Source organism: Phyllostomus hastatus, unplaced genomic scaffold, assembly GCF_019186645.2.
Source record: "Phyllostomus hastatus isolate PE091 unplaced genomic scaffold, TTU_PhHast_1.1 phas_contig_86, whole genome shotgun sequence".
Taxonomy (NCBI): Eukaryota; Metazoa; Chordata; class Mammalia; order Chiroptera; family Phyllostomidae; genus Phyllostomus; species Phyllostomus hastatus.
Genome location: NW_025333977.1, coordinates 13,062,418 through 13,089,080, shown reverse-complemented (window position 1 = coordinate 13,089,080; position 26,663 = coordinate 13,062,418). Strand labels below are relative to the sequence as shown.

At 33.1% G+C, this 26,663-nt stretch overlaps 1 protein-coding gene across 1 annotated transcript in view; it reads right to left on the bottom strand.

Moving 5' to 3' along the window:
• Positions 1-26,663, bottom strand: part of RSRC1 (arginine and serine rich coiled-coil 1) — a 332,002-nt gene that overhangs the window by 246,082 nt on the left and 59,257 nt on the right. Inside the window, exon 4 of the mRNA XM_045851312.1 lies at positions 8,118-8,291. Within this exon, the coding sequence (XP_045707268.1) occupies positions 8,118-8,291 (174 nt within the window). The remainder of the gene's footprint in view (positions 1-8,117; positions 8,292-26,663) is intronic.

The following is a 26,663-nucleotide window of genomic DNA, read 5'->3' as shown; positions in this document are numbered from 1 at the left end:
ATTCTGTGCCTCGTATTCCTGGCAGCCTATACACGTGTCCACTCTTCTCCTTGGAGCTATTTGTAACATCTTGCTAATTATTATTAACTAATGAGTTTAATACTTTTGATGTGTGTTTATGTGTACTTTCATGAATCATGATTTACTTTTTTTTTAATTACCCTTTAATAGCCCCAAAGCACAGTAAGTCAGAATCTGAAGGTCTATGTGGCTTCTATACAGTTCCTAAGACAAAGTTCCTTCCTTTACCCACAACTCACTTCTCTCCTTTTTCTCTTGAATGTTAATGACAACATAATTTTTGTAATACCTCTTGAAAAGGGTCTCACCAAATTTTTTACAGGCGACATGATAAAACTTACTAAAAAGTCCAGCATGAGACTACTTTCATTCTCTCATTAACTTCTTCACATAAGTGTAATTCCTCAGCCCCTATAGAATGAAAGAGGAAAATAAAAGGTACCTTCTCTCATTCCAAGGCTTTTCACAGCTAGGCAACCACAAAAAGAAAGAATAAGACTACAGCTCATGCCATGTAGCGCTGTCAAGCATAATTCAAATCAAATCCCACCAGGCAAACTCTGGGATAATTAAAATGTACTGATATAATAAATAAGAGAAAATTGGTGACTTGGGGTAGAACTTATGAAACCCTTGTCTCCTGCTTTTGCTGCATGTTCTCTTTAATGTTAGATTACCTATCTTGACCTTGTCTTTTTGAAAATCTCAGACTGTTTCTGTAGAACAAAACTAATACCTAGTGACAAATACACAAAACTATACAACGGAAACTGAGTGGTAAATTTCATTGCAATATGAAATACCAAACAACATAATGAGCCAATGTTATGGTATTCATTTAGTTCACAAGGAAACTGTAAAAACTTTAATTTAAAAAGGAAGAAAAATCCAGTGCATACACTCATATAAAGATGTATTTGTTTACCTGCTTAACAAAATTGACAGCAGAGAGCTCCTTTTGCATGTTTCAATGACACATGTTAAAGGTATACTTCCTTCGAACCAAACATTTACCCTTCACCACTGGTGAAAGGCAACAAGATCTCTTTACAAAATCTCGTCTTTTTCAATAAATTTTGCATGAAAACATGTTATCCTGGCACAAAGTTGCCTGCTGTCACATTCGAAATATGATAAATGTTTAATGAAAACAACACCACACAGCTTGGTGTCAGACAACAGCTATCACACGGCCCTGCTTTGATCCAAACAGACACTTAAAAGGGCTTCTAAGCACACTCTGCACCACAGAATTCTATAACCTATATGCAAATAGGGATAAATTAGCATAAATGACTTCCTGCTGCATAAAGAAATAAGAGGTAAGGAAAAATATGACAGGCTCTAAGAGTATGTAACTGCTGTCAAAACTCAAGGGTCCAACATTCCCAAATCACAGCATCTTCTGCCAAGCACTTGGTAAGAAAAATCTCATCAACAGGAATTTATTACATGAAACTCCACAACTGACGACACTGGAGCATTGCCAAGGTCAAAGCCACAACTAACGTATCTATAAAGCATGATTACTACATGGTACTGGACCTCTTATACACACTACTTTTAATACCTATAGCTTTTGAAATATCATTATTCCCATTTAACAGAAGAATAAATTAAGACTCAAAGAGAATAATTTGTCCTGTAAAGAAAAAATTGTGAATGACTTAAAATGAGCAAAAATTGTTATTTTTGCAGAGTAACTTTCCCTAAATGTAAACACCTAACACAATTCTTAAAAAGATACATAATTCAAAACAGCTACATGTTTATTAGTAGCAATTCCTATGAACAAGTGTGTTACCTCTGTTGATATTCTTTCTGCGTTTATAGTCTATAAAGATATACCCAAAATAGTTGCAATATAATTAATATAACTTCTAATTATATTGCATAGAAAAAATTTTTTTACTTTATTTTTGTTTACACTATTACAAATGTCCCTACCCCCCACCACCACTTTGTCCCAGCCCTCACCTCCCCTTCCTCCTGGCCTTCACCGCACTGTTGTCTGTGTCCATGGGTCACGCATATACGCTCTTCGGCTAATCCCTTCGTCTTCTTCCATCCAGGCCCTGGAAACCCCATCCCCACTGACAGCGGTCAGTCTGTTCCATGTATCCATGCCTCTGCTTCTACTTTGTCAATTTTAGTCAATTTCTTAAAGATTTTATAAACAGGTAAATACAGGCTGTGGGCTATATTTGAAGCCCAATTTTGCTGCTATCCCAGTGACTTCTATATATATTCTAAGAAAGATTTAAAGACAATTGACTTACTGGCAGTCACATTTCAGTATAAGAAATTCTACTTAAATATATCCACCACCACCCCCCAATACCCAGCAGAAAGAACTGCAGGACTTCAGGTGTCGGGATATGGGTATGTATGTCCAGCGACAAGCAGGGAAGAATTCTTACCTCTCTCCAAAATTACAAAGCTTCAGCAAGTTATAAAGGAGGAGAAGTATAAACTCAACTGTCTGAGCAAAATATTCCAGAAGTGTTGATGGGTACATTTCTGAAAACAGCTACTGAAAAGTTAATACTGGAATAATAAAAGTAAAGGCTTCTCATAGTAGCAAATCATGAAGGAGAAAACACTTTAGGAATGAATACTAAATTAGGTTCCTCATGAATTCTAAAGGTACTCAAATTAAGAAAGCATTTTACTAGGTAATCACTGCTTTAAAACCAAATTTTCCTAACTGGTGATTTAAATAATGACTGAAAATAGATTTAAATCAAATCCACTCTTAAAGATGACATTATGATTTGTTGTAAATAGCAGAAAGTCACTGGTGGCACTGACATAGTTATTCACAACTAATTATTCAAATAAGTGTCTAAAATATATAGTAGTCAACTATACTTTATGGAGTTTGATCAAAATATTACTAAAGAACATCCAAAAACATGACAATCCAGAAGACCCAGATGGGGTGTGCAATGTTCACAGTCATCAACTATGCTGGCATTATGAGATACCGCGACGAATTTCCTGCTTCTGATCTTGACGCTCAATAAAAATTTGCTTAACAAAATCACATTAAGTGTCCAATTTCAACCTAATAACCCTATTTATAACATTTGTCTTCATGTTGCAAAGATGAATCCCCATAAAAGAAATTGTATAACAATATGATAAATATTCAAGTTTTTAAAACTTGGGAGAAAATTAATAAAAACAAGACAAATAAGTATAAATGTTTAAAAGATAAAATTTTCTTAGAAATCAAAATTTACAAATGTAAATCATTAAAAATTCGTCATTAAAGCTTCTTGATAAATCTAAGATAAGAATCAGTGTCTTTCTTATATTAACCATTCACATAGTGTTCTAAGGCAAGACACCCTTTAGTCCCTATAAGTTCCTGATACCCTTCCAGTTTATGTCAGGTCTCCCTTATTAGGAAGACTAATACAATGAATAGATCAATTTATAACATTATAAGACAAATTCTAATTGTAATCATTCAAAAGTTCCAGTAATCTCCAGAACTGCACTTAATTAGCCACTATTTATAAAGGCTTTTCAGAATTACCTAATTCCATTTTTTTTCCCTCAAAAGTCTAAAAAAAGCTCTTCCTCATTATTTAAGCAACCCTGCTTGAGCAATCCTTTCTCTCCCACTTTTATTTCTCCCAATTTATAAAGTACTCCTTTATCATTACTGTACTTACTCTCCTTGAGTTTTACTTTATAAACGCATGCTTTATGTTCTATCAATAGTTATATCGATATCTTCAAACTGGTTTGATAAAAACAAAAATTGTTATGTACAAGAAGCAGAAGCATATGGGTTGTTATTTTCTCTTATAGGAGGAAGAATCTAGGTTATATAGCACAGATAAATACTTGTTACTGGATTGTACAATCATAATAAAGTCCTAGTCAAATTGCTTGTAATTTTTTTTTATTTTTTCTCTACCTACATGTGTTCTTTTTTTTAAAAATACCATTTGGAAAGAGACAGCTAATAAAACCATCACAGAAAGAAATTTAACAAAGGCCTAAAAAATTTTTGTGGGTTTATTAAATAAAATTAAATATAATTCTAAATAAACAGATGAAAGCTGATATGAGAATGTAAAGGGGAAAAAAGAGAAGGAGAAAAGAAGGAAACTTATTAATGACAAATTTCTGGCCTGAACAGAGAATAAGGCACAGAAAATTCTTTCAGCTCCCTAATTATTTTCTAGGAAAGTTTAAGCAATAGCATATCACTTAATCTCAAACACTGTTTCTAATCATCAGTAACTATGCATTACTACAAAAGTGAGGATAGCGTACTGTTAAGGAGTAAAAGGTCTGTGGTCAGTGAATTTGAATTAGAAGACTGCCATTTACTAGCTCTATGACCACAAAACTTCATCTATAGAAATAGGGTGATAAAACCATATATTTCATGAGGTTGTTATAAAAATTAAATGAGATAATGCATGTCAATTGCTTAGCACAATTTCTTGATACTTAGAAAATGTATTTAAACATTAGTTGATTACTACTATGTCCACTGTGAGTAAACTATTTTGTTCATACCTCATGAAGTAACAATCATATCATTCCTCTATTTGTAACTTCACTGGCTTCTGCCTGCCTTTAGAATTATCTCTAAACTCCTTGACATAACTTATAAGGTACTGCAATAATCTTCTCTCTTCATTATTTCTCTTCTACTCTAAACCAAGCTCCATTAAGCTTCAGCTCTTCAAACATGCCATGCCTACCTTGCTTGCCTCCAAGTCTTTCCATATGAAGTTTATTTTGCATGCAACATTCTTTCCCCTCTCTTCCTTCCTTCAACGTATATACATCCCCTCTTTTTTGAGAGCCCCTCCCTGACATGTTGACTAGTCTAGGCAACCAACTTAACGTGCATGGAAATATCTTTCAACCAGGATGCATCAAGGCTGCAAAGCCAACATGCTGAGACTGCCCTGTCAGAAGGATAAAAAGGGCCTGGGTCTGCTTATCTCCAAATTATGGGGCCCAGCAAGAATAACACCCCTTTTTATTATAAAATCTTTTATTACAAGATCATAAGCATGTAATTCTGTAACACAACAATATCATACTCAAGCACACCGTATGACATTTTAGGTGAAATGTTCAAATTAAACTAGAGATTATACACCCATATCGTTACCTTACAAACCACACTCAACCAGGCTTTACTTCTGCTAGACCCTGCATTTGTTGTATTAGCAGTAAATGTATTGAATACTTATGTGTAAACCAGATGTTGACAAGCTACAACCCTTGGGCCAAATCTAGATAATTGTCTATTTTTGTAAGTAGGTTTTATTGAAACACAGCCATGCTGTTCATTTAGTATTATCTATGGCTGCTTTTCTGATAAAAGGGCAGAGTTCAATAGCTGCAACAGAGACATGTGGCCCGGGAAGCCTAAATTAGTTACCATCTCACCCTTTAGAAAAAACTTTGCTGTCCCTGGTTTAAGCTACTGTTAGTTAAGTTTTGTCACTTATGGCCAAAACATTCTAACCTCCATGATGTTACTGTAGATACTTATACCTCTCCCATTCTATATATGTTTATTTATTCCACCTTGATGAAATCCCCAAGTGGGACTGACCTACCATTATGTCCATATTACCAAACAGTAGTTGACAAATAGAAGACATTTAAATATTGTTGACTGAACAAGTGAACAAATCAATGAATGAATGAATGAGCATATGTGATCAATAACCAATAAATATGTATAAATAACTAACATGTACATTAGGTGCTCTGAGTGATACAAGATGTAAGCCTGTGAACCGAAATGTCGCCAGTTCAATTCCCAGTCAGAGCATATGCCTGGTCCCCAGTTGGGGGAGTGCAAGAGGCAACCGATTGATGTATCTCTTGCACATCAATGTTTCTCTCCCTTTCTTTCTCTCTCCCTTCCCCTCTCTCTAAAAATAAGTAAAATCTCTAAAAAAAGAATTAAGACACATTCTCTACCCTGAATGGCTTAAAAATCAGGCTTAAGAAATAAACATATAAACTTTAAAAAAGATAAATTAGTTTTGGAGCAAAGCAGGGTGCATCTATACATATATAAATACTACTATATTAAATGTATACACTGACCCCCTCAAAAAAAGAATCCTGATTTCACATCATACCAAAAGGTACGAACTGTGTGCTTTCAACACTAACCAGGAGAGAGGGCACCCTGACATAGCACCACCCTGTACTGTGGGGTCTACTAAAATCATGGAGATGATCGAATCAGGCTACTCATAGCTTTTGGCATTGGTGCTTGTTTTGACCTTGTTCACTCCCTTTGCTAAGATGCAAGAAATAATGACAAATACAACATTATCATCTTGTGAACCTGTTATTCTGGAATCAGTCCCTAGAACACAATCAACTCTGAGTGAGAAAGTACTCTAACCTGTAAAGCTGTCTCAGAACCTCAAGACTAATGTCCCCATCACCATATGAAAACCTTTCCAGAAACCACCTGACCTCCATTTTTTATTCATGCTCTAACTTTTCTTACTGTTAAAATTTGTAAAATGATGCTTCATATAATACTAATTTTATACTGTACAAAAAAATTAAAAGTTGGTGAGATGGAAAGCAAAAATTTAATGACCACTAAAATCATAGTTATGCATCTCATAGTCATGTTGGTATCTTGTGTAAATTAAAAGGAAAAAAAGGAACAAGAAGCAAGACAGGTCCTTGACTGACATAATTTATGCATCTTTTTACTCCATTTTTTCCAGTTTCACAAACCTACTCAACACCCTCTCTTCAAATCTATCATCTTCCCAACTTTCTCCCTTTATCAATAGATTTCCCCCATGCTCTCTCTGATCCTCATACTATTCTACCAACTCTGTTTAACTCAGCCTCCCTATCCTCATAGCCAGATACCCAAACCCATCCCCTCCCCTACAACATTCAAGAATCCTTAAAATTATGAACAGGCAGAATTCAGAATTTTGCAGAATTACAACTGCTCAATTTCTATTAATGGTTGTAGGATGATCAAGAGAAAGAAAGATAGCAATGTTAATCCTCTTCCATAATCCACCATAAATTTATTATTTCAAGAAACACTTAAAAGCCAACGATCTAGGCAGGTTTATATAATATCACTGTAAATCTGGAAATAAAAAATAAACAGAGAGAACTGCAAAAACATAAGGATTAGAGAAGAGTTCCATACCCTTTAGTAAACTTAATTATTCATAGACTCAAGATCTCAAGAAACCATATCCAAAATCCTGGTAAGCCCTTCAATTTAACACTGGAATCTGATTGGTACACTAAAAATAAACACTTTTAATGGAAGTATTAAAGTGAACATATGTACGGTGTTGAAGGACTGACAAAAGAGGATAAATTCCAAAATGTTTTACTTCATAGAATAAAATACCCCAATGTCATTTACAAATAAAACAAGAAGCTGTAATTTAAGCTACTAACACCTTATTTCATTTAACAGCTTCTGATAAATAGTTATGAGTGAACTTCACCCTGCAAATGGATAGAGCTAGACTGTTTCAATAATATCAATTCCAGAAAAAATAAATTCCAGATCTTACATGCATACACTCACTCTAATGTACACATACACCCTAATATTGTCCAAGTTCCCATTTTACATTGAAAGAGGCCTAACCAACAGTAAATCACATGGTTCATTCCCTTTGTTTCATACCTTTAATCTTTTCCTTAAACATCTTTACAATACTGTAATAGACATGTTTAATCATTAAATAGTCTTCAAATTTTAAATTCATATTCATGATAAAGGCAATCAAATGTTAAAACTTTCCTAAAGAATTTTGAAAGTTTTCCTTTACTAACATACTAAGCTTTGACAGAGCCGTTTATTTTGTGTTTCTCAGATTTGTTACATAAGCATTAAATAAAAATAGGAATAGAAAACAGTAAAAACTTCAGATAACTATTTCGATTTACTCTTTCTTCTTCCTCCTTTGTATGTTCCTCTTTTTTCCATCTAAGTAACACTTCCAAGAATGAGAATTTAGTTTGAACATTGCCATGAAATCACTGAGTCATCAGTGCTTAGGATTTGTTTAATGTTCACGGAAATATCAACTTACCCACGTTTGATGTTGTGTAATTCCTTGTCCTTGCCTTTATCCTTCTCCTTCCCTCTTTTCTCCTTCTCTCTGCCTTTACATCGTTCTCTGTCCCGAGATCGACTACGGGTTCTTCTGTGACTGGACCTTTCACTGCTTCGACTATGGGAGCGTGGACGAGGTCTTGACCTGGACCTACAGTAAGTAGATTTTATTAAATAGATTTAGTGTGTATTTGGCATGAAATAATGAAATGATGAAATGAAAATTTATCACTTCTTTTCTGAGGACAAACCAAGCCTGTGTCTTGCAGGACACCTATAACTCCAATAAAAAAATTAAAACAAAACAAAACAAAAAAAGCATCCAGTCTAAAAAACCAGAAGACTCAGGACAACCACCACAAAAGAAAAATCAATGTGGGAATCTTGGAAAGGAGTCAGAGGAGGGAGCTAAAATTCTTTATGTGAAGTCTATTCAAATCTCTGGCTGAACCCTACATAGTGCATATAAATGGCAGATTCCAAACAGGTAAGGATAAAAAAAAAAGTTGAACTAAAATTTCAACTGCACCCCAAAGACAGGATTTTTACAATTTTAATTTAACTAAGTTAATTTTATGCTAACACAAACAAGTAAACAAAAAATCAATATTCTTCAGAGGAATATAATGGAATCCAGAGTAGAGTGGAACCTCAGTTCTTGAACATAATTTGTTCTGGAAGGATGTTTGAGAAGCAATTTGTTCAAAAACTGAATCATACAGTTAACTGATCATACAAGTATTAACACAAAAGGGTTGTCAGGTCGAGAACCGAAACTCTGTTCATCAACTGAACATTTTTTCTGTGAAAAACTTGGTCCAAAACTGAATTGTTTGAGATGAGAGACATTTGAGAACCGAGGTTTGACCATATTTAAAATGTGACTCCTAGATACACAAGAAAACATTAAAAATGTGACCCATTCTCAAGAAAATACATAGTCACTGGAGACTGACACTGAGAGGAACCAGATGCTGGAATTAGCAAGCAAAGATTTTAAAGTAGTAAGTGCAACTATGCTTAAATGAATATAAAGCTAATAAATCTCAGCAGAAAAACTAGAAAATGAAAAACGGAAATTCTGTAACTAAAACCATAGAATATCTGAAATTAAAATTATGCTAAATAATGTCCTGGCTGGTGTGGCTCAGTAGGTTGAGTGCCAGCTTGCAATCTGAGGGGTCACCAGTTCAATTCCCAGTCAGGGCACATGCCTGGGTTGCAGGTTAGGTACCCAATGGGGGAGGGGAGTACATGAAAGGCAACCACACATTGATGTTTTTCTCTTTCTCTTTCTCTTTCTCTCTCTCTTCCCCTCTCTCTAAAAATAAATAAATAAAATTTAAAAATAAATTTATGCTAAATAAGATTTAAAGCATATTGGTAACAACAAAGAAAAGAATCTGTGTACTTAAAAATCAATCAATTGAAATTATCCAATATGAAGAACAGAGAAGAAACTATTGCTAATAATTAAAGAAAAACATATCCTCTGGGATCTGTTTGACAATATTTAAATGTGTCAAAAGTGTTTATTTAAACCCAGAAGTAGAAAAAATAATGAGACAGAACGCAAATTTTTAAGTAGGGGTAAAAATTTCCCCAAATTTAGTGAAAGACAAATGTAGATATTCTGGAAGTTCAGTGAACTCCAAGGTAAATATGAAGACCATGACTAGTAACACTATAGTCAAAGTGATGAAACAAAGTAAAGAGAAATGTTGAAAGCACTTAGGGGAAAAAAAACAACATATTACATTTTGAACAGCAATGATGAATTACCGCTGGCTTCTCATCAGCAACAATGGAGATCAAAAGACAGTGGAACAAAATTCTTAACATAGTGAAAGAAAAAAATCAACCCAAAATTTTATAGCCAGCAAAAGTATACCTCAAAAATTAAAGTAAAATTAAGACATTTTTGAGACAAAGGAAAAGTAAAATAAAATCATCAATAGTAGGTCTGCAATTACAATAGATACTAAAGTTTTTCAAGCTAAAGAAAATGATAACAGATAAAAACTTGGATCTTTAGGATGGAATGAAGGCCTTTAGGAATGGTAAATATATGAGTAAATATTAAAAACTACTTCTCTTAAATTATTTAAAACATATAGGTATTAATACTTAAAGTAAAATTTATAATGTCTTACTGAAGGGTTATAATGAAGGTAGATATAATATATACAATCTCTATAGAATAAAGTATGGGTTAGGTAAATGGATGTATACAGTTATATGGTTTCTACATTTCATCCAAATGATGAAACAGTAACTCTAAATACACTGAATGATAAGGGCATATATGAAATCCTTACAGTAATCACTTAAAGAAAAAATGCAAATAAGTATAGTTAAAAATTTTTAAAAATGAACTAAAGAGAATTCTTAAAAATATTCATTAATCCAAAAGGACACTGGAAAGGACATACAAAAAACACCCCCAAAATGGAGGTTCACACATATAACAAATAATAAAATGGTAGCATTAAATCTAAACATAGCAATAAGTAAATTATTAACAAACTAAATACATTAAAAAACAGAGTTTGTTCCAATGAATTAAAAAGCCATACACAACTTTATGCTGTCTATGAGATATATACTTTAAATATACAGTCACAGGTTGAAAGTAAATGTCTAAAAATAGATATATCATGCAAACAGTAAACAGAGAGAGGCTGGAATGAATATATTAATATTAGATAAACTAAAAGTATCACCAGAAATATAATGGGTACTTTATGACAATCAAAGGATCAATTCATAAGTAAAAATCACACAAAATATGTTTATCTGCCCACAACAGAATTAAATTAGAATTCAGTAACAACAAAACATCTAGAAAAAAATACCAAGTATATAAAAATTAAATAATATACTTCTAAATAATTCCTGGACCAGTAAGAAATCACTAGAAAAATTAAATTTTTTAAAATTAAATAACAATGAAAATACAATGAGAGAATTTGTCAGATGCAGCCATATTTAGCAGTGAAATTCAGAGCTTTAAATGTTTACATTACAAAACAAGAAAGGTCCAAAAAATCAATTACCTATGGTTTCACGTTAAGAAGCTAGAAAAAGAAGAGCAAAATAAACACAAGGTAGGTAGAAGGAAGGTAAGAAAAATCAATGGAATAAAGAGCAATAAAGAAACCTAACAAAGCCAAAATCTGATTCTCTGAGAATATCAACAAATTTGGTAAATCATTAGCTAGATTGATCAAGCAAAAAAGAAAAGAGCAAGGACAAATTACAAAAATTAAGAATCTGTGCGATAGGAAGATCACATGAACTAGGCTTGTGTACTTAGGACGTATGTTGGTCTTGAAGAGAACTGCATGGGTTTCAGTGGTAGTAATGTTGGTGCTCCTTCATCCCCAACTGGTTCACTCAGTAAATGAAGGGCAATACGGTATCATAAAATCACAATTTTCCTTTTTAATATATGACTCTGAGAATTACAATATTTATTGCTAGGAATGTCAATATAAGGTTATTAATTTATAAAAATTAAATTTTCATTTTTTTTTTACATTTGACTACTCCCTCTCTTAATTTTGACACATGATTTCTTTCCACATAAAGTTTAAATAAACATCAAAACAAACTCATAGATGCAGACTACAGAATGGTGGTTACCAGAAGGGAAGGACGTTTGGGGGAGGACAAAGGGGATAAAAGGTACCAAATATATGGTGAAAGAAGGAGACCAGGCTTCAGGTGGTGAGCACACAACAAAGTATACAGATGTCTTATTGCATTATATATTTGTGACACCTGAAATTTACATGTTATTAACCAATGTTATCCTAATAAAATTAATTTGAAAATAAAATTTTAATTTATCATCACAATTTATTGCCCCCACAGATGTTACCGTATCCATATATAAGTAAATCTTCTATTATATATGGATATATTAAAAATTTAGCAAATTATTCTAACATTTTGAACAATAATTAGTCAGAATTTGAAGTTTTCCGATGAAAAGAAAGTAATAATAATAAAAATGAAGGGTGCCTTTTTTGTGAAAACCTCAACCACTATATATAAATTACATGTATGAGTATATACACATACAATATATTATCTTAATTTGGTTCTACATTGTTTGGGTCTAAAATACAGGGCCCAGCACAAATATTGCCCCTTTGTTTATAAAATCATAAGCATTTAATTCTGTAATATAACCATATCACACTCAAGCCCACCATATGGCATTTTAGGTGAAATGTTCAAATTAAAACTATGAATTATTACACTCATATTATTGCCCCACCGACCACACTCAAGCAGTCCTCACTTCTGCCAGACAGACCCTGTATAATTCTGGCAATTAGTTTTCACTTAACTAGTGAAAATGTACAGTAACAAAATACAAATAAGTTATATGTAGTTTAAAATCAACAACAAAACTTAAAGAGCTTTTTAAAAAAATCTTTAATATAAGCTCATTTCTCAGTGATTAGTCCTTTTTTTAAAAAAAATAAACTGTTGGACAAATGTGCAACCATTAGTAGATTCCAAACTAGATGGGTTATGGTGAAATTATGGTTTTACTATATCTTAAAAATGAGGTGTATCTTCCATTATATACCCAAAGTTACAGAAGTATTGTGTTCAACAATAAATAAATAATTCTTCATACAATGGTAACCTCACACAAATTTCTTCCTCTCTGGTCATGCTTCCTTGTCTACAAAAGCAGAGTAATAACTACCTTTCAGGGTTACTGTAAGGGTAAAATAATAGTAGCCGACTGAACTGTGAGATAGCAGGCACGTGATCTGGGAGGAGGCAGCCGCAGAGAAAGAAGTTCCTGAGTTCAGTGCTAAACTGAACGAATGAGTAAAATCTGAACAGGAGCATATGGAATGTGTTTCCCTCATACCATACCTAATCCAGTAGGAGCGGCACTGTGATTTTGACAGACCTTTAAAATCTTAAGGCTGGCACAGGACTGCTCAAGTGTCAATTTTCAATATATTTTTTCTTTTGTATATGAAGGTTAATAATAGTAATCTTGGCTAATGATGCATGTCTTCTTTATTTGAAAACCCTTAGCAGCCAAATATACGATCTTCACTAGTTTGACCTTAACAGGAAAATCACATCACCTGTCATCTAAGTCTTTGGGGAATAAAAGGAAATACTTTTCAGAGTCAAGTAGGGCACTTAACATAAGGAACACAGGCCTAAACTGGCCCTGTCCCACAGAACCCAGACAGTAAGATCACTCTATCACCATCACAGCAAAGCTCCACACTGCAAACAGAGGCCTTCTGTCAATTACTATCTGCCCGCCTTCCCCATTGCACCAACTTTCCAATCTTTAATCTTCCCAACTTACCCAATTCATGGAATAATCACTTACCTCCAAACTGATCTCAAGGTTTTTTCTAACTCAAAGATTCCATTCCATTCTAGAAAGCATATTCCTGCCAGTCTCCAAAAACATCTTGCTCATTATTTACCGTATCCTTTCATACAAGCGATTCATGCTTTCCTCAGATATTCTCCTAAAAATGTTGCTGGTGTAGCTCAATGAACTATGATAGCAATGGTAGATCTGTAAGTTAAGTCATTCATGATATAAAATTTAAAGAAAGTAATAAGTTTTGAAATGTCACAGTATGCAACAAGCTACTATGATAGCAATAGTAGATCTATAAGGTAAGTAATTCATAATATAAAGTTTAAAGAAAGAAATGTTTTAAAATATCACAGTATGCAACATAAGCTACCCCCAACAATGTGTTAATGTTTGTCATTTTAATCTTGATATTGTAGGCCTCCTAATCTTGCCTATAAGCTACAAAAGGAGGGGGAAGAGACTGAAGAGAATACATGAGGGAAAAGAAAGCAAATCAAAACACAGGCAAAACAACTTTATTAAAGGCTGCTATAAAGAACCACAAAATCACAGATTGAAATGAATTAAACTGCTGACTTCTTAGTGTCATGAGAATTACTTTACAAAATATATTTGTAAAACTCATGTCTGAAGATATATGAACAACCCCATTTACTTTATTACGTAACTTTAATTGCATATTTGAGGGATCTCCATCAAAAAGTAACAGATCAAGTAAAGATTCCTACCCTGACCAGACAAAAACAAAAAAAAGTCCAAGAACCTACACTAAAATTTAAGATGTGAATTTGTCCCTCATTTCTTAAATAAACAGTTTTCTGATGAATCACTCTAGAAGTCTCTAGCATACCAAAACCAATATGGAGATATAACATTATAAGCAAAGAAACATTTGATAAAAAATGTGGCACTCTAGAACACACAATATATAAGCAATAAATGGACAGCAAGATGTCCTATTATACCAGATAAATGCTTTCAATATCTACAAAATAGGAAGAATCACCATAACACCCTTACATAAAATGAATTACTGCCCTCAAGAACCAATTTGTCAAGTTTCTTAATTGGCTAATAAGTTCTAAACACATGCAATCAAAACAAATATCCTAATATTTTATTTTTCAAAAAAAATACTTTAAATAGTTGCTTAAGTAGAGTTCTACAAAAAAGACTACATTTGCTATAAAATAAAACTGTCATCAAAATTTAATTTAAAAATTACACATGGAATAAAATAACACAGATTACATGTCAGGTTGACATTTTGACCACAAACATGTACTTTCTCACCCCCAACCAAAATCCAACTAAAACTATAACAAGGAGATTTTTCAAAAGGACCTACCTATATTCTAGGAAAAAGATATATTTTAAAAAGTAAAGGGTCCACTGATGGCATGGTGGTAAAGGGAAACTAGAAAACAATGTGCTGAAGCTCAGGGCTCTATAAAAACAAGACGGCATCCAAGGATTTAAAAATAGATAAAGTTTTTCCTATAAAGTTCCCCATTTATTAAAGAAACTCTACCTCACTGTATTAATAATGGTACAGCACCATTCAAAAAACCTTGTGAGTCACCCAAAAACCATCAGCCCATCCATAGAACTGCCTATTACTGCTGATCCAGGAAAATCCTTCACATCACTAACAACAAAAAAGACCCAACATCTCTACAAAGCAAATGTAAAGGAAAAAACCAGTCAGAATCAAATTTTTCGGGTGATTCAAATATGCCCCACAAAAAACCCATAAAGCAGAGGAGACTATAACATGACCACTCCAACATTAAATATAGCATATAATAAGGGAAACAGATGTTAGTGATAAAAGATTCAGGAAAAATAAACTTTTAACAAATAAAACTAGTAGAAAGGATCAGAAAAATGTACCTAATAGAAAGAAGAGGCAGAAAATGAGCATCCAACCTAAGACTCTAGAAGAAAAAACAATGTTACAATCATAATCTAAGAACACTTTTGGAACTAAAATAATATACATGTAGAAAGGGTCCACTGTGTATGTGGAGAAATGGATTAACCATAGTCACCGCAAATATATGCTGATGGAGTTAATGCACATAAGTGATAAAGGAAAACCACTGATCAAATCACCAGCGACGAAACTCAGGTTGGCATCAGTCTTCTAAACGACAAGATATACATCAAAACAATGGCTTTAATTTTCCTTAAGGAGCTCAATGGGGATTCACAATGGTACATCTACTCAAGTTATCCTTCAGGTACCAAAAGTAGAGGAAACAAAAGTGATGAAAGTACAAATTTATTTCAGACTCCAACAAGTAAAGGACACACTACAATTTCTAGGTTAAGCATATAAAGCAAAAATAAAAGAAAGTTTTAACAAGCTAATAGAGAAGAAAATGCAATATAATTAACCAAAGAACAAAGTAGAAAAAAATGAATTGGACAGAGAAAAAAAACGGAGTAAGATGGGAGATTTAAACCCAAATATGACTATAATCAATAAACATAAATAGACTAAATAATACAATTGAAATAAAAACATTCTCAGATTGAAAAAAAGTAACTATAGATGGCTTTCAAAATGAACATGTTAAATATAAAACCTAAGAAAGATTTAAAGTGAAAAAAAAGGGAAATATATACAAGAACTAACAAAAGGAAAGATGGTGAATTTATATCAGTATCAGACAAAGCATACTTCAAAGTAAGAAACATTTCTGGAAATAAAGACATTTCATGATAAGGTCACTCCAAAAAGAATATAAGGCAATTCTGAATTTCCATACTTTTAATAATAGAACCTCAAAATATATAAAGCAGAAGCTGACAGAACTTGAAGTTAAACAGACAAATACACTATGAGGATTTGTCTGTGTAAGCTCTCTTAGTAATTGATAAAATAAGTAGGTTTGTGGGGGTGGGAGGAGTAGGGTAAAAACACAGAAGATTTGAACAAGTAGTTAAATTTCACCTACTTAACTGTATCCTGAAACTGTGTAATATTCACTTTTCCCAATTTTATCTGTGATACTTCCTAAAATAAACCCTGTGATGGGCCATAAAATTAATCTCAACACATTTCAAAGATGAATGTATTCAGATTATGTTTTCCAACTACAGTGGAATTAAGCAAGAAAGAAATGAACAAAAGACAACTAGAAAAGTCTCCAAATATTTGAAAATTAAGTAATATATTTCAATGTAACCATGGGAAGGATGACCTCACAATGGATATTTTAAAATTTTAACTGAATGAAAACTAAAATATGACACATCAAAAGTGTGTAGTTTATAGCTAAAGCACAGTAAAGGTAAAATTTACAGCATTAAATATACTATACATACATGACATATACTATACTTTAAATTAGACAAGAATAAAATCTAAAATACATGATCTAAGCATCCATCTCAAGGAGTTAGAAAAGAGAACAGGAAATTATACTCAAAGAAGGTAAAGGGAAAGAAATAAAGAAAAAGGCAAAACTTAACGAATCAAAAGACTAAGAAAGAAAAGGTTGATTCTTTTAAAAGCAGATGAACCCTTGAGAGAAATGACAAGGCAAAAGAGAGAAATCACAGATAAGATAATCAATACTGTAATTAAATGACCTTTGACATAGGGGTTAAAGGCTATGTGAAGAGCCCTCCCACCACAAACAGCTAGAAAAGCAGACAAAATGTATGAAACAACTATTCCAGATATTAGACATCAGGCAGAACAGAACTGTGTTATTTCAAGAAAAGGGAAACAAGGGCACCCTAGAAATCTTCACGCTTACTGCCTTGAGGAAGTTCACAAGCCACAGAGAAAGGGGAGGGAGCCCAAACAGGACCTGGCAGACTTGCTGAGTTAGTAAAAAGACAGACCTTCAAGGAGGCCAAGGTGGCTAGAATTTGCAAGGCATTAGACCAAAGAAAAGAAAGTTGGACAGAGAGAGGGATCCAGAAATCTGCAGTGGGCTCCCCCAAATCTTCTAACAAGTTCCAAACTATAAATACGTATTTGAGGCGAAATTCCATGGGACCAGGGGAAAATACACTGGAAAGCAATAGAAATCATGAATCTCATACAGGAGAAACAGTGTTCCACTGGCCAGAGTGGAGGCACCCTGTACATAAGGCATTATATGGGGTCAAGCATGGATATTGGCACTGAATTAGCCAAGAGTAAAGTAAAGGCACTCTAGACCCATTCTAACAGAGCTTAAAAGCAAGCCTTAGTGTGGGCAAAATACTACCTGAAGAAGTTAGATCATGGCTACATGAATGTTTGCTATACTATTCCCTGTTTTAGTGGATGCTTAAAATTTTCCATTCAGAGGCTAAAAAAAAAATTTGAAACTTCATGTATAAGTCTGTTATCTGAAACTCACCATAAAAATCAATGGTTTTTAATCTAATCCACATAAGCTAATTGATAGAAAATACCTAAAAACCTTATACCAAAAGAATAACTCAAATACACCCCACAACAATGCTATTTCTTTACTGAAAACATACACTTTGAATTTTAACTAAGATGAATTAAGGGGGTTATTATTCTTCAGCTTTGCTTATTAACTAACCGTCCATTTGCCTTAGAGAAATCTGTCTAGATCAGTATAGTTGCCCATGTTCTAAACTACAGAACCAAGGTCAACTGTTGTCGTTACTAGGGACAGAGGATCAAGTTGCTGTAGATCGAGTACCTGTAAACAGGACTGCTTATATATTCTTGACATAGTAATTCCCTATACTGCTCCGGTGAAATATTTCTTACCAAATTTCCAGATACATTCACTTGGACCTATAACTCACATCAAGTTTTACAACTGAGTTATCAAAGTTCAAAGCTGGTAAATAAAAATCAAAACCACTCTTTCATCTACTATGATAGTTAATGCTCTAAAATATGTACACATAATAATATGCTTGCTTAGTATATGTCTTATTTAGCAATATTACAGGGCATTACATTTGGCCGTATTATTACTAAGGATCTTCTCCGTGCTAAAAGGAGTATTAGCTGTATTCCTCTATTTTATCTCTTCTAATTCTCTGGAGTATTTAAACGTATAATTGTTATTGTAATCTCCTTTCAGTGTTTGGGGGGGATTTTTTTTCTTGCTTTGAGATGAGGCGGGGTTGGGGTGTTTTTTGGTTTGGCTTTTGCTTTAAGTAAAATGAACTCTGAAAAGTTCAGAGGTCACGGAGCCAACGTGTGATCGAGCTGAAATTTGAACCCAGGTTTGTCCACATCCTTTCAATTACCACACATTACCAATAAGATCTGATTGCAGTATCATTTTCAAATAAAATCTATAAAACAGAAAATAAATATCTACAGACTCATTTCTGAAATATTATCAAAAGATTTAACTTCACCCTATTAATGGTAGATCCAGCCAACCAAATATCTTGGAATTCTCAAAATGTCAATATTAAAAAAATCCCAATCATCATCTCCAGTCCCCCATTTTAAAAAATATTATAGGTACGATTGGAAAGAAGAAAAAAAGCAAAAGAGAAATGCAGAATGCCAGTGCCTCCCCCCTAAAAAAGCATATAACCCACCCACTATGCCAAAGGTTAAGTCATTTAGTCAAGTTCAAAGATCTTCAAAGACTTCTTAGATCCAGATAAGCCCATATGTTACCAAAATTCTGCGAAAAAGCCATTACTTTCCAATTTGCTTCTCATGTTCAAGATACAGAACACACAGATGCTTGGCATCACTCATCAGTCTTCCTAAATTTTCACACCAGATAATCAAGATCCACCAATAACTTTCCTATCTAAAAATCGTAGAAATGTCTTTATTCCATCAGTGCCTGGCTCACTTGTTAAATCTGAAAGTAACCATAAAAGACGATTCAGTTACTGTACAATAAGTGTTAATTTGCTAATTTCTTCACAGGTAATCAATTAAAATGTAAAATATTGGATAAAATTAGTTGCACTAAATTTAACAGCTGCTCCATAAGCATAATTAGTTTCACAAGGGCCATATGTATTCTGAACAGAGACATAGTTGAAACAAATAGACAGATTTTAAGCAAGTTCGAGCAAAATCTGCATTTAATTAGCAGGTGGGCACTACAACTGCATAACGTTTTTATACATTTATATTTATGAAGTGACAGAAGATCTAAAGGCTTTTTAAAATGGCGTTTATTGTTTGAATGGGAACTGTTTTGCTGCATGCTAAAGTGATTTAAATCCTTATAGCTCTGCTTTGAAAAAAATCATAAATGGTGAAAGAAAACATGTGGAAAACTGTAAAACTAGAAAGAATTTGCGACAAAAAACAGATACACATACCATAACTAAAAGGAAACTACACTTAATTAAATGTACACTACATCTGGAATATCAGCCTAATAAAATGTGAAACTATTAATTTTCATTGTTCTAAAGGAAATGAGGTCAGTGTCATTTAATAATTCCTCCAATTACATTGGACTAACTCATTGGACTATATGTTCTGGATACCATCTAATCTTAAAATGCTATATACTTTACAATATCCTTAAGTTAAATTTTTTAAATAAAGGCATTTAAAATACAAAGAAGTAAAAGAATAAAATCAGCAAATGAAATCCTTTAGCAGCTGATAGCTACTGGCACTATATTTTAAACCTTACAACTTTTGGATGAGATTTCTCATGAACGCCCATAAGTTTGAGATCACACTTGTTAATTCTTATTAGCACTAAAATCATCACTTTAAATATAGAAGTGGAATATATAATTTTAAAAATTAAAATGGTGTTTACCAGGCCAATAATTTCATTGGCAGGTTTTATTTATTATTTTTAATTTTTAAATACATAAAGAATAAGTTAGGTTTTTCAAAGGCAAAATGTTTTAAGAAGTCCTTAATAGAGCAATAATATTTGTAAGAGAAATTGATAATTAAAAAAAATAGAACAATGAAGCATATTCCTGCAATGTCTGTATGACTGATTACCAACCAAGTGAACTGGTACCTTAAAATTTTACTGTTTATTCACCTACGTAAATAATGTGTATGCATCAACGACACTAAACTTAAATTTTTCTGTAAATAACAAGGTCCAAATGCACAGATAAATTAAATGACCAACCATAAGTTTTGATTCTGATATCCTATTTTTGGAAATAGAGAACATCAACTTAATACACTTTCTAATTTGTAAAACTTAAATTTATACATAAAAATTTTTAAGTTCATGGAATCCTTGCATGAAAAAACCTTTTTACACAACAACTATGATTATAAAATCAAACTCTGATAACCTGTTTTATAACCATTAATAATACTGTTTTATAACCACTAATAATAATTACTTCATATCCAAAAATAAGAGATAAAATACAGATCACTAGTGTTCCTTTAAAAGACTACTTTCTTAATTCATAATACATAAAAACTAAAAGCAATAAAATCTTAATATCCCTTAGTTATATAGCAAATTCTATTATTACAAAGCTGGAAGAACAACTTAAGACACTAAACATTCTAAAGTTATTTACTAAAAACATTTTTTAAATAATTAGTTTTTAAAAGCCTCAAGTAACTTGCTGCAGGATTTAATTCAACGTAACTAACTTAAATGGACAGACTGATAGTTTACAAATCAGATTGCACTATGTTGCCTTTAAGTAAGATTTCCAATTCCCTGTTTTCTGCTGCTCCTCCAAATCTGTGAACAAGTGCTAAAGTGCTTATGTCAGTGTTTTAAGTGTCCAGAGAAAGGCTTTAATGGTAATAAAAGAATCAGAGAAAACTAGAAGCCTGGGGCATAAAACTTATCTCAACAGTCACCGTACTTTATAAATGAAAAACAGAATCAGGTACATCCAGAGTTATTGTGTAGCGTAGTGCAGAGTATTGTATTGAGTTGTATGTGCGAGTACCAGAAAGAATACTGGAAATGAAGGCATATGTTAGCCTATTTCATGATTTGGTGTGAGTAATTTAAAAATAATCCCAGTGTGGTTTTCTCCCCTCATATATAATGTAACAGGAAGCAGAGCACATTTTAAAAAGAGACAGAATCTATGTCTTTAAGGTCTTGTTCCAAAATACTAGAAGAAATAAAGGCAAGGTAGAACTAAGAACATCTTGAATAGTTAATTGAAAATTCAAAAATCATACTTTTTCCTGTCTTTCCCCCTGGATCTTTATCCAGAACGTTGCCAGAGTGACTAGAAGGTATTCCAAACTCAAGTTCAAGTGACACTATAAATAATTGATTGCACACTATTGGAAACAGTATTAGCAAGTAAAGAAAAGTAAACCTAAAAGTGGGACCCCACCTCAAAAGCACCTAGAATGTGTGGATCTTTACAACATTAAAATCAAAAAAGAAATATTTAGGCTCATATTCAAACTTACAAATTACCATTTCACTTTTTATTTTTTATATAACTCCTTTTCTCAAGTCCTTTATAAAATGAATGGCTTCTATATATAATTATAACTATTTTAAGCTGATAATTTCCTTTTTTAACAGGACAAGCAAAAACATAACTTCCTAACTAAATCAATGCTACAATGAATATCTATAAGTTCACTAGAAGATAAATTTACACAAATAATACAAAGGCACTTCTTTTTTTAAGCCATGATTCATTTCCCTTTTCACTACTGATTAAGGGAAAAAGAGGTTACATATTTTAAAAATTAACTTTGCAACATCATTTTATTTTAACTTGGTGTTGAACAAATGAAAATATGAATGTTAAAACCCAGTTTATTCTCTTGAAAATAAGACCATAAAAACCACTTTATCCTCTTGAAAATATTTGTAAATACTCAAATTATCACCCAGAGCTTTCTTTATAGATATTTAAATAGAAAATAAGTTACTTTCTCACTAAACTACTTAATTTATCTGGACTAATACAGATTAAAATAGAGGAAGTATACAAACTGGAAGCAGTGACAACTGACAAGCTGATATAGAAGCAGAATACAAAATGAACTTAAAAATCAGACACTGGGAACTATCAAATCAGCCCAGTGTGGGACCATGTAGCCTACTCTTCAAATAGTACTTTATAGTATTACAATACAGCTCAGTATACACCATAAAGGTCTCAAGTCATTAGCAAAAACAGAATATGACTGGATTTAAACTTCCATGAAAAATAAAAGCTGAAATACCTATCCTTAAGAGAGAAATAACAATATTTAAAACATATCAGAAAAAAATCTAATTATGTGAACCATTCTTTCCTTGATCATAAAATAATCTGAGCAAAAGAAGCTTTAAAATAAAGGTTTAAAAAATCTCTCCAAGTATTTTCCATTAACGTTTAGCCTACCACATTAACTCTGCAAGTTTAAGGAATCCTAAGGCTACCTTAAGTATTCATTTTAGGGTCTCAGTAAGCCTGAGTCCAGAATACCAAAAAGAGGGATTTAAAACCAAGTTTGTAATCTCAGCCTTCCTAACAAGCTAATAAGGAAACCCCAGGTGGGGAGTTTTCCCACCGCCCTAAGAAAAGGTATTTAAAAAATTAGCTTATGTTCATTAAGTGTTAGTTATATGTCTGACATCATGAACTTTATAAATGATTTGTGATTAACTTAAAAAATTCAAATGACAGCAATACACACCAGATACCTCACTGTCTGTGCCCTTTGCACTGGCTCTTCCCACTGTGTTAACACTGATCCCCACATATCCCAGACTCCCTCACCTCCTTCAGTTCTCTACCCAAATATCATCTTTTCATTAAGCTCTACCATTCCCACTCTGTTAAGTACTGAAACCTTACCTCTCCCCTAACCTTGTTCCCAGTGTCCTCACCTCCTCTTCCCAGTGCCCCATACCTTACTCTCTATTTTTTCCAAAATACCCTTTCTCGTGTTCCTAGATGACAGGAATTTCTCTCATGTATCCAGCATTCTGACTCTAAGCCAGTCTATATTATGAAGTTCCAAGGATTCTTTTTTAAATTCTTACTATGCCACATTTCCCAAATTCATTTTGCTCTCTTTTCCTCAGAGCACTAAATAACATCTGATACTCAATACAGCTTGAGAAAAGCATTTCATAAACTTTCAGAACCTGAAATGTTTTTGCTGACTATCTAGCTCAACGATTCTCAACTGTGACCACTCATTAGTCATACAAGGAGATTTTAAAAATATAGAGCAATCCTACTTCTGGAAATATAGCTGAAGAAACCTGAATCACTAATTCAAAAGAGTATATGCATCCCTATGTTCATTGCAGCATTATATACAATAGCCACGATCTGGAAACAGCCCAAGTGCCCATCAGTAGATGAGTGGGTAAAAAAAGCTGTGGAACATTTACACAATGGAACACTACTCAGCGATAAAAAAGAAGGAAATTTTACCTTTTGCAACAGCATTGATGGACCTGTAGAGTATTATGCTCAGTGAAATAAGCCAATCAAAGAAAGACAAGTACCATATGATCTCACTAATACGCGGAATCTAATGGACAAAATAGATTGACAAACAAAATAGAAACAGAGGCATGGACACATGGAACAGACTGACAGCTGTTGATTGGGGGGGGGGAGTTGGGGGCTGGGTGAAAGAAGGTAAAGGGATTAAGCAAAAAACTATATATCTCTACCTCTGTGATACAGATATAGATACAGATACCAACACAGATGACAGTGTGGGGACAGCCAGAGTGTGAGAGAGAGTAAGGAGAGGTGGAGGTGGGCAAAAAGGGGATAAATGGGGACAGAAAAAGACTTTGCTGAGTGATGGGCACACAGTGCAGTGTGCAGATAATGTTTTGTTGAGTTGTACACTTGAAACCTGTGTGGTTTGTCACCCCCAAAAATTCAGTAAAAAAATTAATAAAAATATAAATATGGCAAAAAAATGAACTTTCATCTACACAGAACAAGAAGCACCAGAAGAGCATGTGTATGAATTCTCCTGTGCCCTGGGTACGGGAAAAGTCTCTGTGATTATGACCAAACTCCCAGGCGCAAAACTGCCAAAGTTTACTCAAAGTAGAAGAAAATGTTAGCAAATTTATCACAAATAGACAGCTAATATGCCAATTAAAAACCAAGCAATAGGGAAAAAAAGCCAACAAAATGAAATACTGCTGTCAAGAAATATATAAAACATAAGGGCACAGAAAATTGATAGTATAAGGATAGCAAAAGATCTACCAGGAAAACACTAACCAAAATATTCATACTAGAAAAACTAGATTTTAAGGCCAAAAGCATTTACTAAAGCAGAAGACACACATTTTATAATAAAAAAAAGTTCAAGAGAATTACAATTCTGTATTCTATAGGCACACACAAAAATACAGCCTCAGGTATATTATTATTACATCAAGGAGAAATCTTACACACAGCTCTCAGTAGCTGAGGACAAGCAAACTTATCAGTGGAGCAATAGCATATCTGAACAAGATTAATAAAGTTAAGCTAATCAGTGTGTACGTAACATTTTTATCAATAACGGAAAATACAGGGTCTGGCAGAAGTAACGCCTGCTTGAGTGTGGTTTGTAGGGAAATAATATGGGTGTAATAATTTATAGTTTTAGTTTGAACATTTCACCTAAGATGTCATATGATGTGCTTGAGTGTGATACTGTTATGTTACACAATTACACACTTATAATTTTGTAATAAAAGATTTTGTAATAAAGGAGGGGCATTATTTGTGCCAGATCCTGTATACACATTTTTCTAAAATACATACACAACATTTACAAAAATTGGCTATATGATATATCATAGGCAGTCTCAACAAATGGTAAAGGGTTAAAAGTGTCCAAATGACCAAAATAAAATTATGCCAGAAAACCATAACAGAAAGCTAAAACTGAAAGAAAGAAAAAAGAAAAGCCTTAAATTGGAAATTTCAAAATGCACTTCTAAACAACCCATGGTCAAAGAAGATATCAAAATGCAGATCAGAAAATATGCTTAACTGAATGATAATAAAATACATGAAACTTATGGGATGCAGTCAAATTCATGTTTAAATACTGCAATTTGTGACAACATGGATACATTTTTTAACTTTATTTTTATTATTGTCACTATTACAGATGTCCTCATTCTCCCCCTTTTGCCCCCCTCTACCCAGTCCCCCCACCTCCCCTTCCTTCTGGCCATCACCACACTATTGTCTGTGTCTATGGGTTATGCATATGTCTTTAGCTAATTCTGTCCATGGATATTAAAAGTAGTATTCTAAGTGAAATTAAGTCACTCAAAAAAGGACAAGAACTCTATGGTTTCATTCACATGTGGAATATAAAACAAAAAGCAACAAATGAACAAAATACAAAATTGATAAATACAGACAATAGAAGACTGAGTACCAGAGGGGGAGCGGATAAAGAGGGTAAAGGGGGTAAAGACTAGGCTTTGGGTGGTAGGCACACGATGGAGTACACAAGTGTTTTATAAGCTTATACATATGAAATTTATATACTCTTAATAACCAATGTTACCCCCAATAAACTTAATTTTAATAAAAGACTTCCACTTAAAAAAAAGTTGCATTTAGAAAAAATATATAGCCTTAAATAGCTGTATTAGGGGAAGACTAAAAAAAAACAATGATTAAAACATTCATTTCAAGAATACATTAAAAAATGAACAGCAAATTAATTCCAAAGAAGAAGAAAATAATAATTCAGACTAAAATTAATTTTAGAAAATAAACAAGAGAAAGGTCAGTAAAACTATAAGTTAATAGTATGAAAACCTTTTTACTGAATCTATTGGGGTGACACTGGTTAATAAAATTATGTAGGCTTAAGGTGTACAATTCTATAACACATCATCTGTATATCGTATTGTGTGTTCACCACCCCAAGTCAAGTCTCCTTCCATCATCACTTATCCCTGAATTTCTGGTGACACTGTTGAACAAAAATAGAGAGAAATGTCAAATAACTACTATCAGAAATGGAAAAGGAATCATCACAACAGAGTCTATGATATCAAACATATAAGATGTTAGAAATAACTTCTTGTGAATGAATTGGGAAAATTAAATAAACAAACAGTACAAGGACTTCCAGTCAAGAGGGAGGCGTGGTAAACATGGCTCACCTCCTCACACAACCACATCAAAAATTACAACTAAACTACAAAAGATCTATCACCCAGAATCCTCAGAAAATCAAGCTGTACGGGAGTCGGACAAAGAATCAAA